We start from the raw sequence: 18,762 nt of genomic DNA, 5'->3' as shown, positions 1-18,762 counted from the left end.
TCTGAAAGGCCAACCCTACATACATCAATAACACTAGCATTTGACTGGTGAGTCTAGTTGACCAATCTTAAATTCCTCACCAACAACAACAACATGACTTGAGAGTCCGAAAGGCCAACTCTACATAGATTAATAGCACTAGCAATGTGTCTGGTGAGTCTAGTTGGCCAATCTTAAATTCCTCACTAACAACAACATGACTAGAGAGTCTGAAAGGCCAACACTACATACATTAATAGCATTAGCAATGTGACTGGTGAGTCTAGTTGGCCAATCTTAAATTCCTCACCAACAACAACAACAACATGACTTGAGAGTCTGAAAGGCCAACCCTACATACATCAATAACACTAGCATTTGACTGGTGAGTCTAGTTGACCAATCTTAAATTCCTCACCAACAACAGCAACATGACTTGAGAGTCCGACCGACCAACTCTACATAGATTAATAGCACTAGCATTTGGCTGGTGAGTCTAGTTGGCACATCTTAAATTCCACCCTAACAACAACAACAACATGACTTGAGAGTCTGAAAGACCAACCCTACATACATCAATAACACTAGCAATGTGTCTGGTGAGTCTAGTTAGCCAATCTTAAATTCCTCACTAACAACAACAACATGACTTGAGAGTCTGAAAGGCCAACACTACATACATTAATAGCATTAGCAAAGTGACTGGTGAGTCTAGTTGGCCAATCTTAAATTCCTCACCAACAACAACATGACTTGAGAGTCTGAAAGGCCAACACTACATACATCAATAGCACTAGCGTTTGACTGATGAGTCTAGTTTGCCAATCTTAAATTCCTCACCAACAACAACATGACTAGAGAGTCCGAAAGGCAAACCCTACATACATCAATAACACGAGCAATGTGTCTGGTGAGTCTAGTTGGCCAATCTTAAATTCCTCACTAACAACAACAACATGACTTGAGAGTCTGAAAGGCCAACCCTACATACATCAATAACACTAGCATTTGACTGGTGAGTCTAGTTGACCAATCTTAAATTCCTCACCAACAACAACAACATGACTTGAGAGTCCGAAAGGCCAACTCTACATAGATTAATAGCACTAGCAATGTGTCTGGTGAGTCTAGTTGGCCAATCTTAAATTCCTCACTAACAACAACACGACTAGAGAGTCTGAAAGGCCAACACTACATACATTAATAGCATTAGCAATGTGACTGGTGAGTCTAGTTGGCCAATCTTAAATTCCTCACCAACAACAACAACATGACTTGAGAGTCTGAAAGGCCAACCCTACATACATCAATAACACTAGCATTTGACTGGTGAGTCTAGTTGACCAATCTTAAATTCCTCACCAACAACAACAACATGACTTGAGAGTCCGACTGACCAACTCTACATAGATTAATAGCACTAGCATTTGGCTGGTGAGTCTAGTTGGCAGATCTTAAATTCCACCCTAACAACAACAACAACATGACTTGAGAGCCTGAAAGGCCAACACTACATACATTAATAGCACTAGCGTGTGACTGGTGAGTCTAGTTGGCCAATCTTAAATTTCTCACCAACAACAACATGACTTGAGAGTCCGAAAGGCCAACTCTACATACATCAATAGCATTAGCGTTTGACTGATGAGTCTAGTTGGCCAATCTTAAATTCCTCACCAACAACAACATGACTAGAGAGTCCGAAAGGCAAACCCTACATACATCAATAACACGAGCAATGTGTCTGGTGAGTCTAGTTGGCCAATCTTAAATTCCTCACTAACAACAACAACATGACTTGAGAGTCTGAAAGGCCAACACTACATACATTAATAGCATTAGCAATGTGACTGGTGAGTCTAGTTGGCCAATCTTAAATTCCTCACCAACAACAACATGACTTGACAGTCTGAAAGGCCAACACTACATACATCAATAATACTAGCGTTTGACTGATGAGTCTAGTTGGCCAATCTTAAATTCCTCACCAACAACAACATGACTAGAGAGTCCGAAAGGCAAACCCTACATACATCAATAACACGAGCAATGTGTCTGGTGAGTCTAGTTGGCCAATCTTAAATTCCTCACTAACAACAAGAACATGACTTGATAGTCTGAAAGGCCAACCCTACATACATCAATAACACTAGCATTTGACTGGTGAGTCTAGTTGACCAATCTTAAATTCCTCACCAACAACAACAACATGACTTGAGAGTCCGACCGGCCAACTCTACATAGATTAATAGCACTAGCATTTGGCTGGTGAGTCTAGTTGGCAGATCTTAAATTCCACCCTAACAACAACAACAACATGACTTGAGAGCCTGAAAGGCCAACACTACATACATTAATAGCACTAGCGTGTGACTGGTGAGTCTAGTTGGCCAATCTTAAATTCCTCACCAACAACAACATGACTTGAGAGTCCGAAAGGCCAACTCTACATACATCAATAGCACTAGCGTTTGACTGATGAGTCTAGTTGGCCAATCTTAAATTCCTCACCAACAACAACATGACTAGAGAGTCCGAAAGGCAAACCCTACATACATCAATAACACGAGCAATGTGTCTGGTGAGTCTAGTTGGCCAATCTTAAATTCCTCACTAACAACAACAACATGACTTGAGAGTCTGAAAGGCCAACACTACATACATTAATAGCATTAGCAATGTGACTGGTGAGTCTAGTTGGCCAATCTTAAATTCCTCACCAACAACAACATGACTTGACAGTCTGAAAGGCCAACACTACATACATCAATAATACTAGCGTTTGACTGATGAGTCTAGTTGGCCAATCTTAAATTCCTCACCAACAACAACATGACTAGAGAGTCCGAAAGGCAAACCCTACATACATCAATAACACGAGCAATGTGTCTGGTGAGTCTAGTTGGCCAATCTTAAATTCCTCACTAACAAGAACATGACTTGATAGTCTGAAAGGCCAACCCTACATACATCAATAACACTAGCATTTGACTGGTGAGTCTGGTTGACCAATCTTAAATTCCTCACCAACAACAACAACATGACTTGAGAGTCCGACCGGCCAACTCTACATAGATTAATAGCACTAGCATTTGGCTGGTGAGTCTAGTTGGCAGATCTTAAATTCCACCCTAACAACAACAACAACATGACTTGAGAGCCTGAAAGGCCAACACTACATACATTAATAGCACTAGCGTGTGACTGGTGAGTCTAGTTGGCCAATCTTAAATTCCTCACCAACAACAACATGACTTGAGAGTCCGAAAGGCCAACTCTACATACATCAATAGCACTAGCGTTTGACTGATGAGTCTAGTTGGCCAATCTTAAATTCCTCACCAACAACAACATGACTAGAGAGTCCGAAAGGCAAACCCTACATACATCAATAACACGAGCAATGTGTCTGGTGAGTCTAGTTGGCCAATCTTAAATTCCTCACTAACAACAACAACATGACTTGAGAGTCTGAAAGGCCAACACTACATACATTAATAGCATTAGCAATGTGACTGGTGAGTCTAGTTGGCCAATCTTAAATTCCTCACCAACAACAACATGACTTGACAGTCTGAAAGGCCAACACTACATACATCAATAATACTAGCGTTTGACTGATGAGTCTAGTTGGCCAATCTTAAATTCCTCACCAACAACAACATGACTAGAGAGTCCGAAAGGCAAACCCTACATACATCAATAACACGAGCAATGTGTCTGGTGAGTCTAGTTGGCCAATCTTAAATTCCTCACTAACAACAAGAACATGACTTGATAGTCTGAAAGGCCAACCCTACATACATCAATAACACTAGCATTTGACTGGTGAGTCTAGTTGACCAATCTTAAATTCCTCACCAACAACAACAACATGACTTGAGAGTCCGACCGGCCAACTCTACATAGATTAATAGCACTAGCATTTGGCTGGTGAGTCTAGTTGGCCAATCTTAAATTCCACCCTAACAACAACAACATGACTTGAGAGTCTGAAAGGCCAACACTACATACATCAATAGCACTAGCAATGTGACTGGTGAATCTGGTTGTCAAATCTTAAATTCCTCACCAACAACAATAACATGACTTGAGAGTCTGAAAGGCCAACCCTACATACATCAATAACACTAGCATTCGACTGATGAGTCGAGTTGGCCAATCTTAAATTCCTCACTACTAACAACAACAACACGACTTGAGAGTCTGAAAGGCCAACACTACATACATCAATAGCACTAGCAATGTGACTGGTTAATCTGGTTGTTAAATCTTAAATTCCTTATCAACAACAACAACATGACTTGAGAGTCTGAAAGGCCAACACTACATACATCAATAACACTAGCAATGTGTCTGGTGAGTCTAGTTGGCCAATCTTAAATTTCTCACTAACAACAAGAACATGACTTGATAGTCTGAAAGGCCAACCCTACATACATCAATAACACTAGCATTTGACTGGTGAGTCTAGTTGACCAATCTTAAATTCCTCACCAACAACAACAACATGACTTGAGAGTCCGACCGGCCAACTCTACATAGATTAATAGCACTAGCATTTGGCTGGTGAGTCTAGTTGGCAGATCTTAAATTCCACCCTAACAACAACAACAACATGACTTGAGAGCCTGAAAGGCCAACACTACATACATTAATAGCACTAGCGTGTGACTGGTGAGTCTAGTTGGCCAATCTTAAATTCCTCACCAACAACAACATGACTTGAGAGTCCGAAAGGCCAACTCTACATACATCAATAGCACTAGCGTTTGACTGATGAGTCTAGTTGGCCAATCTTAAATTCCTCACCAACAACAACATGACTAGAGAGTCCGAAAGGCAAACCCTACATACATCAATAACACGAGCAATGTGTCTGGTGAGTCTAGTTGGCCAATCTTAAATTCCTCACTAACAACAACAACATGACTTGAGAGTCTGAAAGGCCAACACTACATACATTAATAGCATTAGCAATGTGACTGGTGAGTCTAGTTGGCCAATCTTAAATTCCTCACCAACAACAACATGACTAGAGAGTCCGAAAGGCAAACCCTACATACATCAATAACACGAGCAATGTGTCTGGTGAGTCTAGTTGGCCAATCTTAAATTCCTCACTAACAAGAACATGACTTGATAGTCTGAAAGGCCAACCCTACATACATCAATAACACTAGCATTTGACTGGTGAGTCTGGTTGACCAATCTTAAATTCCTCACCAACAACAACAACATGACTTGAGAGTCCGACCGGCCAACTCTACATAGATTAATAGCACTAGCATTTGGCTGGTGAGTCTAGTTGGCAGATCTTAAATTCCACCCTAACAACAACAACAACATGACTTGAGAGCCTGAAAGGCCAACACTACATACATTAATAGCACTAGCGTGTGACTGGTGAGTCTAGTTGGCCAATCTTAAATTCCTCACCAACAACAACATGACTTGAGAGTCCGAAAGGCCAACTCTACATACATCAATAGCACTAGCGTTTGACTGATGAGTCTAGTTGGCCAATCTTAAATTCCTCACCAACAACAACATGACTAGAGAGTCCGAAAGGCAAACCCTACATACATCAATAACACGAGCAATGTGTCTGGTGAGTCTAGTTGGCCAATCTTAAATTCCTCACTAACAACAACAACATGACTTGAGAGTCTGAAAGGCCAACACTACATACATTAATAGCATTAGCAATGTGACTGGTGAGTCTAGTTGGCCAATCTTAAATTCCTCACCAACAACAACATGACTTGACAGTCTGAAAGGCCAACACTACATACATCAATAATACTAGCGTTTGACTGATGAGTCTAGTTGGCCAATCTTAAATTCCTCACCAACAACAACATGACTAGAGAGTCCGAAAGGCAAACCCTACATACATCAATAACACGAGCAATGTGTCTGGTGAGTCTAGTTGGCCAATCTTAAATTCCTCACTAACAACAAGAACATGACTTGATAGTCTGAAAGGCCAACCCTACATACATCAATAACACTAGCATTTGACTGGTGAGTCTAGTTGACCAATCTTAAATTCCTCACCAACAACAACAACATGACTTGAGAGTCCGACCGGCCAACTCTACATAGATTAATAGCACTAGCATTTGGCTGGTGAGTCTAGTTGGCCAATCTTAAATTCCACCCTAACAACAACAACATGACTTGAGAGTCTGAAAGGCCAACACTACATACATCAATAGCACTAGCAATGTGACTGGTGAATCTGGTTGTCAAATCTTAAATTCCTCACCAACAACAATAACATGACTTGAGAGTCTGAAAGGCCAACCCTACATACATCAATAACACTAGCATTCGACTGATGAGTCGAGTTGGCCAATCTTAAATTCCTCACTACTAACAACAACAACACGACTTGAGAGTCTGAAAGGCCAACACTACATACATCAATAGCACTAGCAATGTGACTGGTTAATCTGGTTGTTAAATCTTAAATTCCTTATCAACAACAACAACATGACTTGAGAGTCTGAAAGGCCAACACTACATACATCAATAACACTAGCAATGTGTCTGGTGAGTCTAGTTGGCCAATCTTAAATTTCTCACTAACAACAACAACATGACTTGAGAGTCTGAAAGGGCAACCCTACATACATCAATAACACTAGCATTTCACTGGTGAGTCTAGTTGACCAATCTTAAATTCCTCACCAACAACAACAACATGACTTGAGAGTCCGAGAGGCCAACTCTACATAGATTAATAGCACTAGCATTTGGCTGGTGAGTCTAGTTGGCGGATCTTAAATTCCACCCTAACAACAGCAACATGACTTGAGAGTCTGAAAGGCCAACACTACATACATCAATAGCACTAGCAATGTGACTGGTGAATCTGGTTGTCAAATCTTAAATTCCTCACCAACAACAATAACATGACTTGAGAGTCTGAAAGGCCAACCCTACATACATCAATAACACTAGCATTCGACTTATGAGTCGAGTTGGCCAATCTTAAATTCCTCACTACTAACAACAACAACACGACTTGAGAGTCTGAAAGGCCAACACTACATACATCAATAGCACTAGCAATGTGACTGGTTAATCTGGTTGTTAAATCTTAAATTCCTTATCAACAACAACAACATGACTTGAGAGTCCGAAAAGCCAACTCTACATACATCAATAACACTATATACCCTACATACATCAATAGCACTAGCAATGTGACTGGTGAATCTGGTTGTCAAATCTTAAATTCCTCACCAACAACAATAACATGACTTGAGAGTCTAAAAGGCCAACACTACATACATCAATATCACTAGCATTCGACTGGTGAGTCGAGTTGGCAAATCTTAAATTCCTCACCAACAACAACAACATGACTTGAGAGTCCGAAAGGCCAACTCTACATAGATTAATAGCACTAGCATTTGGCTGGTGAGTCGAGTTGGTGGATCTTAAATTCCTCACCAACAACAACATGACTTGAGAGTCCGAAAAGCCAACTCTACATACACCAATAGCACTAGCGTTTGACTAGTGAATCTGGTTGTCAAATCTTAAATTCCTCACCAACAACAATAACATGACTTGAGAGTCTAAAAGGCCAACACTACATACATTAATAGCACTAGCAATGTGACTGGTGAATCTGGTTGTTAAATTTTAAATTCCTCACCAACAACAACATGACTTGAGAGTCTGAAAGGCCAACCCTACATACATCAATAACACTAGCAATGTGACTGGTGAGTCTAGTTGGCCAATCTTAAATTCCTCACTAACAACAACAACATGACTATAGTGTCTGAAAGGCCAACACTACATACATCAATAGCACTAGCAATGTGACTGTTGAATCTGGTTGTTAAATCTTAAATTCCTCACCAACAACAACATGACTTGAGAGTCTGAAAGGCCAAAACTACATACATCAATAACACTAGCAATGTGTCTGGTGAGTCTAGTTGGCCAATCTTAAATTTCTCACTAACAACAACATGACTTGAGAGTCTGAAAGGCCAACACTACATACATTAATAGCATTAGCAATGTGACTGGTGAGTCTAGTTGGCCAATCTTAAATTCCTCACCAACAACAACAACATGACTTGAGAGTCTGAAAGGCCAACCCTACATACATCAATAACACTAGCATTTGACTGGTGAGTCTAGTTGACCAATCTTAAATTCCTCACCAACAACAACAACATGACTTGAGAGTCCGACCGACCAACTCTACATAGATTAATAGCACTAGCATTTGGCTGGTGAGTCTAGTTGGCAGATCTTAAATTCCACCCTAACAACAACAACAACATGACTTGAGAGTCTGAAAGACCATCCCTACATACATCAATAACACTAGCAATGTGTCTGGGGAGTCTAGTTGGCCAATCTTAAATTCCTCACTAACAACAACAACATGACTTGAGAGTCTGAAAGGGCAACCCTACACACATCAATAACACTAGCATTTGACTGGTGAGTCTAGTTGACCAATCTTAAATTCCTCACCAACAACAACAACATGACTTGAGAGTCCGAAAGGCCAACTCTACATAGATTAATAGCACTAGCATTTGGCTGGTGAGTCTAGTTGGCCAATCTTAAATTCCACCCTAACAACAACAACATGACTTGAGAGTCTGAAAGGCCAACACTACATACATCAATAGCACTAGCAATGTGACTGGTGAATCTGGTTGTTAAATCTTAAATTCATTATCAACAACAACAACATGACTTGAGAGTCTGAAAGGCCAACACTACATACATCAATAACACTAGCAATGTGTCTGGTGAGTCTAGTTGGCCAATCTTAAATTTCTCACTAACAACAACAACATGACTTGAGAGTCTGAAAGGCCAACCCTACATACATCAATAACACTAGCATTTCACTGGTGAGTCTAGTTGACCAATCTTAAATTCCTCACCAACAACAACAACATGACTTGAGAGTCCGAGAGGCCAACTCTACATAGATTAATAGCACTAGCATTTGGCTGGTGAGTCTAGTTGGCGGATCTTAAATTCCACCCTAACAACAGCAACATGACTTGAGAGTCTGAAAGGCCAACACTACATACATCAATAGCACTAGCAATGTGACTGGTGAATCTGGTTGTCAAATCTTAAATTCCTCACCAACAACAATAACATGACTTGAGAGTCTGAAAGGCCAACCCTACATACATCAATAACACTAGCATTCGACTGATGAGTCGAGTTGGCCAATCTTAAATTCCTCACTACTAACAACAACAACACGACTTGAGAGTCTGAAAGGCCAACACTACATACATCAATAGCACTAGCAATGTGACTGGTTAATCTGGTTGTTAAATCTTAAATTCCTTATCAACAACAACAACATGACTTGAGAGTCCGAAAAGCCAACTCTACATACATCAATAACACTATATACCCTACATACATCAATAGCACTAGCAATGTGACTGGTGAATCTGGTTGTCAAATCTTAAATTCCTCACCAACAACAATAACATGACTTGAGAGTCTAAAAGGCCAACACTACATACATCAATATCACTAGCATTCGACTGGTGAGTCGAGTTGGCAAATCTTAAATTCCTCACCAACAACAACAACATGACTTGAGAGTCCGAAAGGCCAACTCTACATAGATTAATAGCACTAACATTTGGCTGGTGAGTCGAGTTGGCGGATCTTAAATTCCTCACCAACAACAACATGACTTGAGAGTCCGAAAAGCCAACTCTACATACACCAATAGCACTAGCGTTTGACTGGTGAATCTGGTTGTCAAATCTTAAATTCCTCACCAACAACAATAACATGACTTGAGAGTCTAAAAGGCCAACACTACATACATTAATAGCACTAGCAATGTGACTGGTGAATCTGGTTGTTAAATCTTAAATTTCTCACTAACAACAACATGACTTGAGAGTCTGAAAGGCCAACACTACATACATTAATAGCATTAGCAATGTGACTGGTGAGTCTAGTTGGCCAATCTTAAATTCCTCACCAACAACAACAACATGACTTGAGAGTCTGAAAGGCCAACCCTACATACATCAATAACACTAGCATTTGACTGGTGAGTCTAGTTGACCAATCTTAAATTCCTCACCAACAACAACAACATGACTTGAGAGTCCGACCGACCAACTCTACATAGATTAATAGCACTAGCATTTGGCTGGTGAGTCTAGTTGGCAGATCTTAAATTCCACCCTAACAACAACAACAACATGACTTGAGAGCCTGAAAGGCCAACACTACATACATTAATAGCACTAGCGTGTGACTGGTGAGTCTAGTTGGCCAATCTTAAATTCCTCACCAACAACAACATGACTTGAGAGTCTGAAAGGCCAACCCTACATACATCAATAACACTAGCATTTGACTGGTGAGTCTAGTTGACCAATCTTAAATTCCTCACCAACAACAACAACATGACTTGAGAGTCCGACCGACCAACTCTACATAGATTAATAGCACTAGCATTTGGCTGGTGAGTCTAGTTGGCAGATCTTAAATTCCACCCTAACAACAACAACAACATGACTTGAGAGTCTGAAAGACCAACCCTACATACATCAATAACACTAGCAATGTGTCTGGTGAGTCTAGTTAGCCAATCTTAAATTCCTCACTAACAACAACAACATGACTTGAGAGTCTGAAAGGCCAACCCTACATACATCAATAACACTAGCATTTGACTGGTGAGTCTAGTTGACCAATCTTAAATTCCTCACCAACAACAACAACATGACTTGAGAGTCCGACCGGCCAACTCTACATAGATTAATAGCACTAGCATTTGGCTGGTGAGTCTAGTTGGCAGATCTTAAATTCCACCCTAACAACAACAACAACATGACTTGAGAGTCTGAAAGACCATCCCTACATACATCAATAACACTAGCAATGTGTCTGGTGAGTCTAGTTGGCCAATCTTAAATTCCTCACTAACAACAACAACATGACTTGAGAGTCTGAAAGGGCAACCCTACACACATCAATAACACTAGCATTTGACTGGTGAGTCTAGTTGACCAATCTTAAATTCCTCACCAACAACAACAACATGACTTGAGAGTCCGAAAGGCCAACTCTACATAGATTAATAGCACTAGCATTTGGCTGGTGAGTCTAGTTGGCCAATCTTAAATTCCACCCTAACAACAACAACATGACTTGAGAGTCTGAAAGGCCAACACTACATACATCAATAGCACTAGCAATGTGACTGGTGAATCTGGTTGTTAAATCTTAAATTCCTTATCAACAACAACAACATGACTTGAGAGTCTGAAAGGCCAACACTACATACATCAATAACACTAGCAATGTGTCTGGTGAGTCTAGTTGGCCAATCTTAAATTTCTCACTAACAACAACAACATGACTTGAGAGTCTGAAAGGGCAACCCTACATACATCAATAACACTAGCATTTCACTGGTGAGTCTAGTTGACCAATCTTAAATTCCTCACCAACAACAACAACATGACTTGAGAGTCCGAGAGGCCAACTCTACATAGATTAATAGCACTAGCATTTGGCTGGTGAGTCTAGTTGGCGGATCTTAAATTCCACCCTAACAACAGCAACATGACTTGAGAGTCTGAAAGGCCAACACTACATACATCAATAGCACTAGCAATGTGACTGGTGAATCTGGTTGTCAAATCTTAAATTCCTCACCAACAACAATAACATGACTTGAGAGTCTGAAAGGCCAACCCTACATACATCAATAACACTAGCATTCGACTGATGAGTCGAGTTGGCCAATCTTAAATTCCTCACTACTAACAACAACAACACGACTTGAGAGTCTGAAAGGCCAACACTACATACATCAATAGCACTAGCAATGTGACTGGTTAATCTGGTTGTTAAATCTTAAATTCCTTATCAACAACAACAACATGACTTGAGAGTCCGAAAAGCCAACTCTACATACATCAATAACACTATATACCCTACATACATCAATAGCACTAGCAATGTGACTGGTGAATCTGGTTGTCAAATCTTAAATTCCTCACCAACAACAATAACATGACTTGAGAGTCTAAAAGGCCAACACTACATACATCAATATCACTAGCATTCGACTGGTGAGTCGAGTTGGCAAATCTTAAATTCCTCACCAACAACAACAACATGACTTGAGAGTCCGAAAGGCCAACTCTACATAGATTAATAGCACTAACATTTGGCTGGTGAGTCGAGTTGGCGGATCTTAAATTCCTCACCAACAACAACATGACTTGAGAGTCCGAAAAGCCAACTCTACATACACCAATAGCACTAGCGTTTGACTGGTGAATCTGGTTGTCAAATCTTAAATTCCTCACCAACAACAATAACATGACTTGAGAGTCTAAAAGGCCAACACTACATACATTAATAGCACTAGCAATGTGACTGGTGAATCTGGTTGTTAAATTTTAAATTCCTCACCAACAACAACATGACTTGAGATTCTGAAAGGCCAACCCTACATACATCAATAACACTAGCAATGTGACTGGTGAGTCTAGTTGGCCAATCTTAAATTCCTCACTAACAACAACAACATGACTATAGAGTCTGAAAGGCCAACACTACATACATCAATAGCACTAGCAATGTGACTGTTGAATCTGGTTGTTAAATCTTAAATTCCTCACCAACAACAACATGACTTGAGAGTCTGAAAGGCCAAAACTACATACATCAATAACACTAGCAATGTGTCTGGTGAGTCTAGTTGGCCAATCTTAAATTTCTCACTAACAACAACATGACTTGAGAGTCCGAAAGGCCAACTCTACATACATCAATAGCACTAGCGTTTGACTGGTGAGTCTAGTTGGCCAATCTTAAATTCCTCACTAACAACAACATCATGACTAAAAAGCCCGAAAAGCCAAATCTACATACATCAATAACACTAGCATGTGACTGGTGAGTCTGGTTGGCTTAAATTTCTCACTAACAAATCTGTAATTAAATGTATTCTAACTATTCTCACTATTCTCGTCCGAATTGCATCGTTTTGCGGTAAACATACTCCCCACATACCAGTTTGGGATTCTACAGAGAAGACATCACAGTTGATTTTATTCATGATGGTTGACCTATTTGGCTGGATTTTAGCCCTCAAGTAACAAATTGTAAAATGTCAGCTCAATATATGGCTGGGAAGGAAATCTTCTACAATTCTGTCTTTGATGCAGCAATAACGAACAATCTGACGAAACACTGCACTGGAGAAAAAATCTCTTGTATTGCCAGGGAGGCTGCACTTAAATATACATTGGCTGTATAGCATATATTTAGGTGTATTGGTGAGGCCATGGTCGAATAAACAAACCTTGGCTGGTGAAGATGACTGTATACATACATGTAGTACTATGTTGTTACCTTCAGAATTTTCAAAGGTTATGATAACCTTGTCTGAACCTTGCATCTCAATATTTCTTATACTTCCTCCACCAGATCGTCTGTTTTCAAAATACATTTCTAATGTTTCAACACTTGTTTCTGGGTTGAATCCAGTGACTTCTAGCCTACAGTCAATGTAGGGATCCTCCTCAGGTGACACATCTGGAAGAACAAATATTTATATATATATAACATATTTAGTGATAATACCACATCACAAATCGCTTTCTGAACTGATCCTACTTTGAAATTATAATCATAGCATTTGGGTTGTTTTAATTCTGGTTGTCTTGGAAAAAAAAGAATTTAAACATTTAGTTCAGATAAAATAGTTAAATAGGCTTTATCTTTCACATTGATTTGATAAGAGGTGACAATAATGCAAAATACAATGACATTGTCTTCAACATTGCTGATAAATCTATAACTTAGATTATAATTTTGTATGTGGTGCTATTAGTCAAGTTTACTGGAATTTAAAATAATACTATAAACACAGTATAACATAAGGCTAAACAAATCAGTTGTCTTTATAACAGAATGCAGAATAAACTATATGGTAAAAAGCATTTTAATGAGAAAGAAGAAACACAATATTTTACCAAACAAGCCATTGGTAATGTCACAGCGTAATGTACATAAAAGATGCCAAATAAAATGTCAGCATTTGTATACTCCTTTTTGTTCAAGTGTATGTATACCTGTTCTACATTGAACTAATGACTGCCAGACAATTTAACATGTGTGAGTCTCTAATGTCTATGTTGGCAAAATGTAAAAACGTATATATCATATCCAAACTGTAGTGCATGGTGAGATAGTTATGTCAGATTGCGAGAGCAGACACACTTAATGATTGGCAAAGTTATGTCACAACTGTCCCACAATACACTATGATTTGGGATTGCGATATGGTCTATGGCAGCTAGTTAATCATCTTCGATTGTATTGTGACACAAATCAACTGTTGTTGATATGCTAGTCTAAAGAACATAATTGCCTGTAAAAACAAAGTTTCAATCTAATAAGACAGCAAATTATCAAACAAAATGGCTGACAGTCGACCATCTTGAACTGGATTGTAACAGATATCAACTTTAGTTGATGTATTATATAGAGATAATGCAACGAGCGGAAACATAAGCTGCCAAACTAAAATGTCAAATATCTAAGCAATGAGACTAGCAGTAAGAAACTTATCTTTCATAAAGTAGACTGACACATGGCAGACAATCACCATCAAAGAAATAATAAAAGAGATTAATCAGACAACAAAATTAAAATACTAAATTTACCCTCATCTCCAGCAGCTTTCAGTGTAGATTTGTTATCTGTTATTGCTTTTCGAACTGTTAGTGTTGAATCTTCAACAACATGTCTTGATTGTTCCAATACTCTCATCATAGCTGAAAGTCAATCAACATATATATACAATGTCAGTGACATAAGTTTTTACTGACAATTATAAACAAGGATAGATTTTGACAGTTAAATGTTGGTAAAGTATTCAACATACTAAAAATATGGAGTCACTAATGGCACCTTATTCAGGTTTTGTTCTGTAAAATTGACACCTACATGATTCTCATACCATGTAAAACTGTTACAATATAATCTACACATAAATCAAATAACAAAACAAAACATAAAGTGTTTTGTTCATATAATCAGTTAAAGCATGTCTGAGAAATGGTTAAGAAACATGAAAATAAAACCAGCATGGCTGCAAGTCAGCCACTTTTAATGAAATCACAAAACAAACTGACATGCATCAGTAACCCACTATGAATGAATGAAATCGACAGAGGCATGGCTAAGATTGTTTTGTTTCAAATTTTGTTATTTGTGATGCCTGATGTGTAACTAAATTTCATCAAAATTCAAATTTAAATAACTGAAGTCAACATTCAATCTAATATGACAAAAATATTCACTAACAACTTTAGAATCATTACAAAATCTGACTGAGATGCACCCAAGTTCTATGAATATATAAAATATCAAAGCATTTTAAAATGACTAGCAATTTTAAAGAAGTAGTCAAAAACAGCATTTTTAACCCAAAATGAAAAAAATATTCACTAAAACTAGAAAATTGTTCACAAAAATAATGTATACCTCAAATATCAAGCAATCATGTTGGTAATGTTCAAGAAATATTTGAAAATATAATTTTTTACCAAAAATTACAAAAATATTTGCCAATTATACAGCATTGATCATATCAGCCTGAAATGAACAAATCTAATAGACTATTCACTGGTAGCATAGTGGTTGCGGCATCAGACTCATGATCGGTAAAACCTAGTTCAAATCCTACCTTAGGCTGAACACCAAAAGGGGGTCGACCCCTACCCTGGGTGAGTGTATCACAGACTCAATGGGAAGGCAAATTCCACTGGTCAAGATTCATTCACTGACATATGCGACTTTATGGGAAGGTGCTTGTGTTTGACGGGGCCTGGATAACGCATTAACTTGCCATTTGATAGAGAGATGGCCGCACAGTCCTGTAGCCCCAAACATGAATATGGCTTCTGTGGCAAAATGCACTATGTGTCTGCACTAGCACTTGCAATTTGCACATATAAAAAGGCAGGAGAGACAACAGTGACACCGTCACCTGGCACAAAACATTTGAAGAAAAAAATATCTGATGGAAGTCCACCCAAGGTACTATATTATATATAACATATAATAATAATAATATATTAATATAACATAATATAACATATTTCAAAGTGATCAGGCTGATTGTTCTCAAGTCAAAAATAACATTGTTATAACAAAAATGACAAAAGTATTCACCAAAACTAGGGGGGAATTATATAGGCATCGTCACAAAATAAATTGAATACTAATGTGGAAATGATAATGAGATTTAAACGTTCAGTTCACAATAGGCGGTTTTGCAATATCAGTGTCTGACTGATATATACAAATTGCAACCAAGAAAATGTCAGAATAGTAAAAAAAAGAAAGCTAAAAATTAGTTGCTTGTGCCAAGAGAACCGCAGAACTACAACTATCTGTCAGCCGCCACCATCCACAGCAGCGATATGATTTTACACATCAAATTTGAAAATCGCAGGTGTAGACACATTACATCAAAATGATTACTAAATACAGTTATCCTGGCCAGCAATTAAATCATCAATCTTCTATTTGTTTCTATTCCCACTATCCTAAAATGCTCAAGTGAATGTTGTCAAATTCTTGAGTGTGTGTATTTTCGTACAGTGTCGTAAACATTGCTACAATCAAAGATGGGCTAAACAGGAAGTCCATTCTGGGCTAGTACCATTGTCAATTTTTGGAGAGTAGAGGACTATTTATACAGGAGACGCTCCAGTAAGAAATTGTTAAAATTGTCCGATTGGCATATCAAAATCTTGTATTGAAACAGAACAAATTCCATATTCACTAAAAAATAACAATGTTATGTTTCTAGACTCACAACGAACTCAAAACAAAAGAAACAGTCCGATTCGGACTTGAAAATCGTTTCTTATCGCCCTTGTGTTTCCGAGCGAAAATACATTGATGCCAAAAACAACAGATTTTAGCCAAATCTTTTATGATTTTTTGATAATATCATTAATTCAGTACAGCGGTTAGATAGGTTATTCATTTGAGCTGCACGAGGAACCAAAATTGGAAATGTTAATCACTCAGGCGACAAAAAATCATTGATAATAGCAAAAGAGATGAGGGAGTGAATTTCAAAAACATATTTTAAATATAGGGTACCGGTACATGTATGTTATAACAGTACTGACCATCTTGGTTTTCAAAGGTCACAAAAAACTTGTCACCTTCCTGTCGACATTTACTGACATCACCACCTCCAGACCGACGTTTGTTGTCAAAATACATCTCTATGGTTTCTTCGCTAGTGTTTGGGTTACAACTACTAACTTCTATAGTGTAATTGGTATCAGCATCAGATACATCAACCATTTCTGAAATAAGATGAACAATTTAAGACTTTGAATCTATTCATATATTCACAAAACTATGTACTTATATATAACTTATTATTAATTACTGTTTTTTTTTTTTTGTATATTCTTTTCAAGGCTTATGGACTAGACTTGTTCTAGCGAATTTACATATTAAATATCTAATCAAAGAAAGCTTAGAAAGAACTCCCGTGTGCTGAGAGTATTGAAGAAAATTAATTCAAAATTACTTGTACATGAGATATTGATGGAAAAGCTGAAAACTAATTATGTACATCAGGTAACTAATATGAACAAAAAAAATTATGAATTATTATGCTAATTAGAGAATTAATATGAACAAATTTTAACCCAAAATTAATCAGGCCTGTCTATTGTCCTAAAGCATTTATGTACCAAAGTTTATTCAAATGTGATGATCAGTAATTGAAATATCAGTGTTAATTAATTATGTTAATTAGGTGATTAATAAGCATAAATATTTACCAAAAACTAATTGGGTTTCTGCATAGTTCTCTTTAAAAGTTTCATTAAAATCCAATTTGTGGTTCTTTATATATCAGTGGAACATTATGCAAATTAGGTAATTAATATCCAATTAAAACTAATCAGGTCTCTGCATAATCCTAGAAGATCTATGTAGCAAGTCTCATTGAAATATGATGATTAGGTACTACTTGATATATCAAAAGCTAAAAATTAATTAATTATGCAAATTAGGTAATTAATATGTACTCATATTACCCTAAAAACTATCAGGTCTGTGCAGTGTCCTATGACAGCTATGTACCAAGTGTCATTGAAATGTGATGATTACTACTTGATATATCAAAAGCTAAAAATTAATTAATTATGCAAATTAGGTAATTAATATGTACTCATATTACCCTAAAAACTATCAGGTCTGTGCAGTGTCCTATGACAGCTATGTACCAAGTGTCATTGAAATGTGATGATTACTACTTGAAATATCAAAAGCTGAAAATTAATTAATTATGCAAATTAGGTAATTAATATGTACTCATATTACCCTAAAAACTATCAGGTCTGTGCAGTGTCCTATGACATCTATGTACCAAGTGTCATTGAATTGTGATGATTACTACTTGAAATATCAACAGCTGAAAATTAATTAATTATGCAAATTAGGTAATTAATATGTCTTCATATTACCTTAAAAACTATCAGGTCTGTGCAGTGTCCTATGACATCTATGTATCAAATTTCATTGAAATGTGATGATTACTACTTGAAATATCAAAAGCTGAAAGTTAATTAATTATGCAAATTAGCTAATTAATATATACTGATATTACCCAAAAAACTATCAGGTCTGTGCAGTGTCCTATGACATCTATGTACCAAGTGTCATTGAAATGTGATGATT

General features: G+C 37.7%; 1 protein-coding gene across 1 annotated transcript in view; it reads right to left on the bottom strand.

Annotated features, from left to right (window-relative positions):
- Positions 1 to 18,762, bottom strand: part of LOC100374497 (protein mono-ADP-ribosyltransferase PARP14-like) — a 109,580-nt gene that overhangs the window by 74,217 nt on the left and 16,601 nt on the right. Inside the window, exons 4-6 of the mRNA XM_085504445.1 lie at positions 17,193 to 17,375; positions 14,709 to 14,819; positions 13,393 to 13,575 (exon numbers count right to left, since the gene is read on the bottom strand). Of these exons, the coding sequence (XP_085360571.1) occupies positions 13,393 to 13,575; positions 14,709 to 14,819; positions 17,193 to 17,375 (477 nt within the window). The remainder of the gene's footprint in view (positions 1 to 13,392; positions 13,576 to 14,708; positions 14,820 to 17,192; positions 17,376 to 18,762) is intronic.

This window comes from Saccoglossus kowalevskii, chromosome 10 (genome assembly GCF_978046115.1).
Source record: "Saccoglossus kowalevskii chromosome 10, keSacKowa6.1, whole genome shotgun sequence".
NCBI lineage: Eukaryota > Metazoa > Hemichordata > Enteropneusta > Harrimaniidae > Saccoglossus > Saccoglossus kowalevskii.
Note: the sequence above shows the minus strand (reverse complement) of the source record. Positions and strands in the feature narration are given on the sequence as shown.